Below are 5000 nucleotides of genomic sequence, written 5' to 3'. Positions count from 1 at the left end.
ATTTGTTTTGATGCTACCAATCCCACTGCGCGGTGCGCGCGAGAAACGATGTTACCTCTCGGTTCGCGCGGGTCAAAATCTTGCAACGGTTTTGTCAACATGCGTTTGATTAGATAATTGGGATGGCTGTTGTCGTTTATGCTGATGACCCTCGCTGCTATGTTGAAACAAGTTCATACTCTACTTCGTCGCAGGCACAACCGTTTGATAATGCTATCAGCATTACGTATTCACGAACAAACGTTTTGATAATTGCCCCAATAATCTCAAGAAAGCTGCAACTTTCTTTCAGCATTTGATTGTAGATGCAGTGAAGGCGAATTAATTGTAAACGATCATATTGCAGGAGCGACCCCCGCTGGGTGTATTATGGGTAGAAATGAGCAGAGTATTAAAAGCAAAATGCTCAACTGGCGTCAGCCGAGAATCACGAGAATAAATACACCGGCAGCTTACGCCGTTGACGCATACAAACCCATACGGTGCGGGACAACTTGGCAGCGGAAATGCCGAGTTTTACGTTCGTAATTTTGCGGCCATCATGTGACGTTCCTCGGCCGAGAATATTAACAAAGATCCCACAAGGAGGCCGGTTCGCGGACCTAGCTAGACGATTGATGATTAGAAGAAAAAAGGCCAGCTATATTTAGCCGACGTCCATCAATGACATCTACCAGACTGAACTAGATAAAACAAGAAACCAGGAAACTCCTTGCCACCTTATCTAATGTGTATGAATGGGCCTTCGAGGGGGTTGGCGAGAGAGTACATCAAATAAAAATGTTTAAAGTGCTGGTGCTTCCCCAATTCCTTATCTTGAATAAATGAAAAAAATAAGAAAACTTTCACAAAATGGCGCACTATTGATCAAAACCATTAGCATCGATTAGTGCACGGGCGAGGATTCTGTTTACCGCCACCGAAATATCATCACACCACAAGCAGCTGGATTGTTTTTTGGTGTCGGATGTTTGTTGACACAGCATTGTACGTTGCTATCGCGCTTCTTTAATTGTTAAAAGCTAAAAAAGATATTTAAAAAAAGTATTTTTAGTCACCACGTAGCTTCCCCTTGTAACGGTTCTGCGCTTGTAAATGTTTCTCACCATCCCTTCATGGATGCATTGTGATAGCGGCGTAAAGCGTAAAGTTATCTAATAACGAACTCAACTCCCATCCGGTCCGATCTGGAACAGCAATGCATGTGTACGACAGAACCCTCGCTCCAACCTCCAATTCCCGATAAACGAAGCGAAATTTATGACCGTTACGATATTACATCGTTGGCAAACGGACGGATGCATGAGTAAACAAATGATCTGCTTGGCGCCCTTAGTCGGTGGAAGGTCACGAGACACCGAGCCTTGGTCAACATTCGGTCTGCTCTCCGCGAGACATACCGATGCATCTTTAAAACATATCCGGTTCATTTTAAAATAACACACCTAATCGACTAAAGGTAACAAAGTCCATTGCTCAGGATGCAAAACATGCAAAAGGCACACCGGATAATGTCCGGCATCGTGTGGTGGGCGGTGTTTGGTGGGTGGGGCATCCCAACACCTTCCTTCTGCGCCACAAACCAAACATTTGCGCAGTTTCTTCGATTTAGCCCCATACCCTGCAATCCCTCCCTAGGTGCACGGTAATATACGCCTTCGCTGTGAACAATCAGAGGGAGCATCAAACCGTCCGGAGGTGGGTGGTCGGCGCCTCGATTGTCGCCCGAACGTCGCGCAGATATTGCACAGACCTCGGACGAAGTGGACGTACTTTTACACAAGCGGAGAACCCCTCAGAGCGAACCAAGTGATCGAACCAAGTAAACCGGCTCAACTTGTTCAGCGGACATCCAGACAAACCGAGTGCTTCGATTGCGGTCGCGCTCAAGTGATAGATAGGGGCACGATAGATACTATATTTCTGGGGACGGTGATACGGTCAGTGCTTGAGTGGCAATCTTGGCGAGCAGTCGAGCCGAGAACAAAGTGCATTGATTGCCAGCAGGAAAGGTGGTGCAGAGGTGTTGCTCCCCGCCGTTGTTACCATGGGGTTGCTGCGACGAAACAGTTTAAATATTCCGTTCGGCAAATGGTTGTCGCCGGGAACGACGAGTGGCGGCACACCGGCGGCAACCGCGATACCGACCGGTACGAGCCGGAACAATTTTGGCAGCTCGGTGGCCATCCAGAAGCTGCGCGAAAGCAAATGGTTCGACGCCGGTGAGGAGCGTATCTTTTGCGCCGTGATCGAGAACGGATTCATTGTCGAGGTGCGCCACTCAGAAACCGGTGACAACTGGTTTGGTGTAGTGACAATCGAGCTGAAGAAATGTAAGTGCCATGCAGATGCGCGCCCCAACGGTCATTCAGGCCGGGGATTTGTGGGATGCAAAGGCCAAGAGTCACGCTCGTTGTCGGTCGGGAGAATGTTCTCGTGACTAAGATATCGCGGGCCAGGGCGGGTAGCGTGCACAAACATACATACCGATCAACCTGTTCTGTGAAGCGGGATTTGGCCGGATCGTGAATCGCTACCATGATGAAAGGGGGTGGGAGAGCAGGTGGCGGGGGGGGGGAGGTGTAGGGCTTGGAGCTATTTTTAGCCCCTGTACAATAATAATAGCGAAGCTGCATTCGCGTGGAACGACACGGGGTGCAAGGTACACCGACACTAGCGTAACAGCCGCGCGTTTGAGCTGAGCGTCGATTTCGAAGGACGCCGCACATGACGTACTTGAGAAGGGAGAAAGGGAGACACCGCCGCCTTGTTTACAAACCGTAGTGACTTAGGAACGTGGGTGGGAATCGAAGGGAAGAGGGGGCTGAATAGTAATCGGACAGAATTTGGAGGGTAAACATCCATGACCTTGCACTGCGCTGGCATGTGTTGTAGGGTGGAAATAGTGTCAACGTTTTGAGCAAAACGACACTTTTTCCGTTCTCATAATGTAAAAGAGTTCATAGACGACATTCGGTCCGATTGGAACCGATACTATACCCCGAACAGCCGCGACGAAGTCGGGGTGATATGCTAATTGTGGTTTGCAAATGGTTGTGGGATGCGGTTAGAACTGGAATGTGTGTTCTAGGAGGCACGTCAATTTCTAAACAGGTTTCATAACCGACTCCCACTGACTGACGCCACACATAAGTTGACGTAATATTTGATCGACGGTCGATTGGAGTGCTTACTAATAAGTGTGGGATTCGGAGAGTACTGCGTGCTAATCGAACCGGTTTGTTGTTCTTTCTTCTGTTCCGTCAGCAATTCCGAAACCTACGGCCGAGAATGTAAAAATCTACTCCGTTCGCATGAAGGGAAATGAGAAGAAACCGATGAAGGTGTACTGCGTGACGTTGAGTCATCTGTGGCAGCAGGGATACCAGTTGCGAATCAACAATATTGCCGACCGCACAAAGAAAGCCCACCCGGAGCAGGACATATTGGCTCAAGTATGAATGCACCGGTGCAACCGGCACGCAGTGACGGAGAACAACGCCGGATAATGTGTCGCTTCTTTCCATTTGAACAGATTAAGTACGCCTCCAAATGCCAGATGGTTTTCCACAATAGTCAACATTTCTGTGAATTTTGTCGATACGGAGACAGACCGCAGGACAGCCGAAAGCGACAAGTAAGTGCGTTACTGAAACGCTTCGAGGACGCGTTGCAAGGAGCGCAGAACAGCTACTTCTGAGCTATACGACAAGGAGCGCCTGGAGGAGCGAAGGTTAACAATTGATCTCCATTATTTTGCTTAAATGTGCTCAATGTTGGATGCTCTGGTGATGGAAAACGATACTTACCGTATAGTTCAGTATGCTGTCTATCGAACTCTACGCTTCCTTAATGCGACTGTAAATACTAACCTGGTGGAGTTGCGGCTAGGGCGTAGGGTGCGGTGTTGGGCTTATCGTGGATTTATCCAATGATTTGTAACGATTGAACATTCTCTCTCTTCCACAGATATCGGATTGCGCCAAGTGGGGTGGTGTGAATATAGGAGCCACTCTTATATTCTTGGAAATGCAAAAGAAGTCCAAATCTGCATCACATTGAACAAGTGCGGCGCATTCTCCACCATATCGTGGCAACTCCTGAACTGGTCCGTAGCTTTAAGCATTTCAGAAAACGTAGTATCTGCGGCGAAACGCAATTGTGAATGTGATTTCTTCAAAATCGTTATCTATGGATAGTTAAGGTGATAAGAAATAAGACAAGAAGACATATGATTTCAGAATAGCTTTAAGTCTCGTTGCACGCGATGCTGCGCAAAGTACATTCACAATGTGAATTGTTTTTATATAAAACGGAAATGTAACACCAAATCATTATCTAAAGCCATGAAAAGATGGACTTTTATAAGGTGTAAAATATTAGGCGTATCAGCTTATACTTTCGTTTACACGGAAAATGGTACATAATTTTCCATTCAGTAAAAATAAATTATTTTGAAGCACACAAAACGATACTCTTTCTTTTCGTTACTTTCATCAGTTCTCAGTTGGAGTTATGAAACATTAATAAAAATCGGTAGAACCACTTTTCAAGGAAACACGCTACGAAACACGAAATACTCTACAGGTTTCACACGAGTGAAACTTTCCTAGAAATTTACGGCAGGTTCCTTTATACGGCCAATATGGCTACATGGGAGCCAAAATTAGGCCACATAGCGGCCGGCTTCATGGCTATTTTAGGCTAAACAAAGCGCGACAGCGACACCAACTAACGCACTTAACGTAACGTAACGCGTTTAGGCACTGCTTCAGAAAGTTCACAAAAGTTTCGTGAGTTTTGCTGTTGTGATTTTGTGTTTTTTTGTGCGTTAGCGTGCGTGAATTTCCCCCAAAAACGCAGAACCAACGTTCCTTTAACAGCCCGTTCGAAAATCCTTGCGAATCCTTGTGAAGCTCCTTCCTCAGGCGGTCTTGCGCTGTGTTGTTTTTGCTTGGCTGGTTCGAGGTGGAGCAAAACTGCATAAAGGACAATAAAGA

The 5000-nt window shown here is 46.8% G+C and overlaps 3 protein-coding genes across 4 annotated transcripts in view; 2 read left to right on the top strand and 1 right to left on the bottom strand.

Annotated features, from left to right (window-relative positions):
• Positions 1-5000, bottom strand: part of LOC125949769 (26S proteasome non-ATPase regulatory subunit 8) — a 594091-nt gene that overhangs the window by 142640 nt on the left and 446451 nt on the right. The window lies entirely within an intron of this gene.
• On the top strand, positions 1719-4464 carry LOC125949771 (uncharacterized). Of its 2 annotated transcripts, none has more exons than XM_049677105.1 (4): positions 1719-2333; positions 3268-3455; positions 3536-3637; positions 3970-4464. In XM_049677105.1, the coding sequence occupies exons 1-4, from the start codon at positions 2048-2050 to the stop codon at positions 4060-4062; spliced, it is 669 nt and encodes a 222-aa protein (XP_049533062.1). In that variant the 5' UTR covers positions 1719-2047; the 3' UTR covers positions 4063-4464. The 2 variants fall into 2 exon arrangements, with proteins under 2 accessions (XP_049533062.1, XP_049533063.1); XM_049677106.1 differs by having other exon boundaries at positions 1720-2333; positions 3536-3733.
• Positions 4756-5000, top strand: part of LOC125949766 (alpha/beta hydrolase domain-containing protein 17B) — a 2292-nt gene continuing 2047 nt past the window's right edge. The window contains exon 1 of the mRNA XM_049677095.1: positions 4756-5000. This exon is cut by the window's right edge and continues 569 nt beyond it. The gene's annotated coding sequence lies outside the window, so the exon portion shown is untranslated.

The sequence above is a fragment of the Anopheles darlingi genome, chromosome 2 (genome assembly GCF_943734745.1).
Source record: "Anopheles darlingi chromosome 2, idAnoDarlMG_H_01, whole genome shotgun sequence".
NCBI lineage: Eukaryota > Metazoa > Arthropoda > Insecta > Diptera > Culicidae > Anopheles > Anopheles darlingi.
Note: the sequence above shows the minus strand (reverse complement) of the source record. Positions and strands in the feature narration are given on the sequence as shown.

Coding starts and splice junctions, on each gene's coding strand:
- LOC125949771 (XM_049677105.1), top strand. CDS start 2,048: ATGGGGTTGCTGCGACGAAACAGTTTAAATATTCCGTTCGGCAAATGG. Junction 3,456..3,535: donor AGCAGGACATATTGGCTCAA/GTATGAATGCAC, acceptor CCATTTGAACAG/ATTAAGTACGCCTCCAAATG. Junction 3,638..3,969: donor AGGACAGCCGAAAGCGACAA/GTAAGTGCGTTA, acceptor TCTCTTCCACAG/ATATCGGATTGCGCCAAGTG.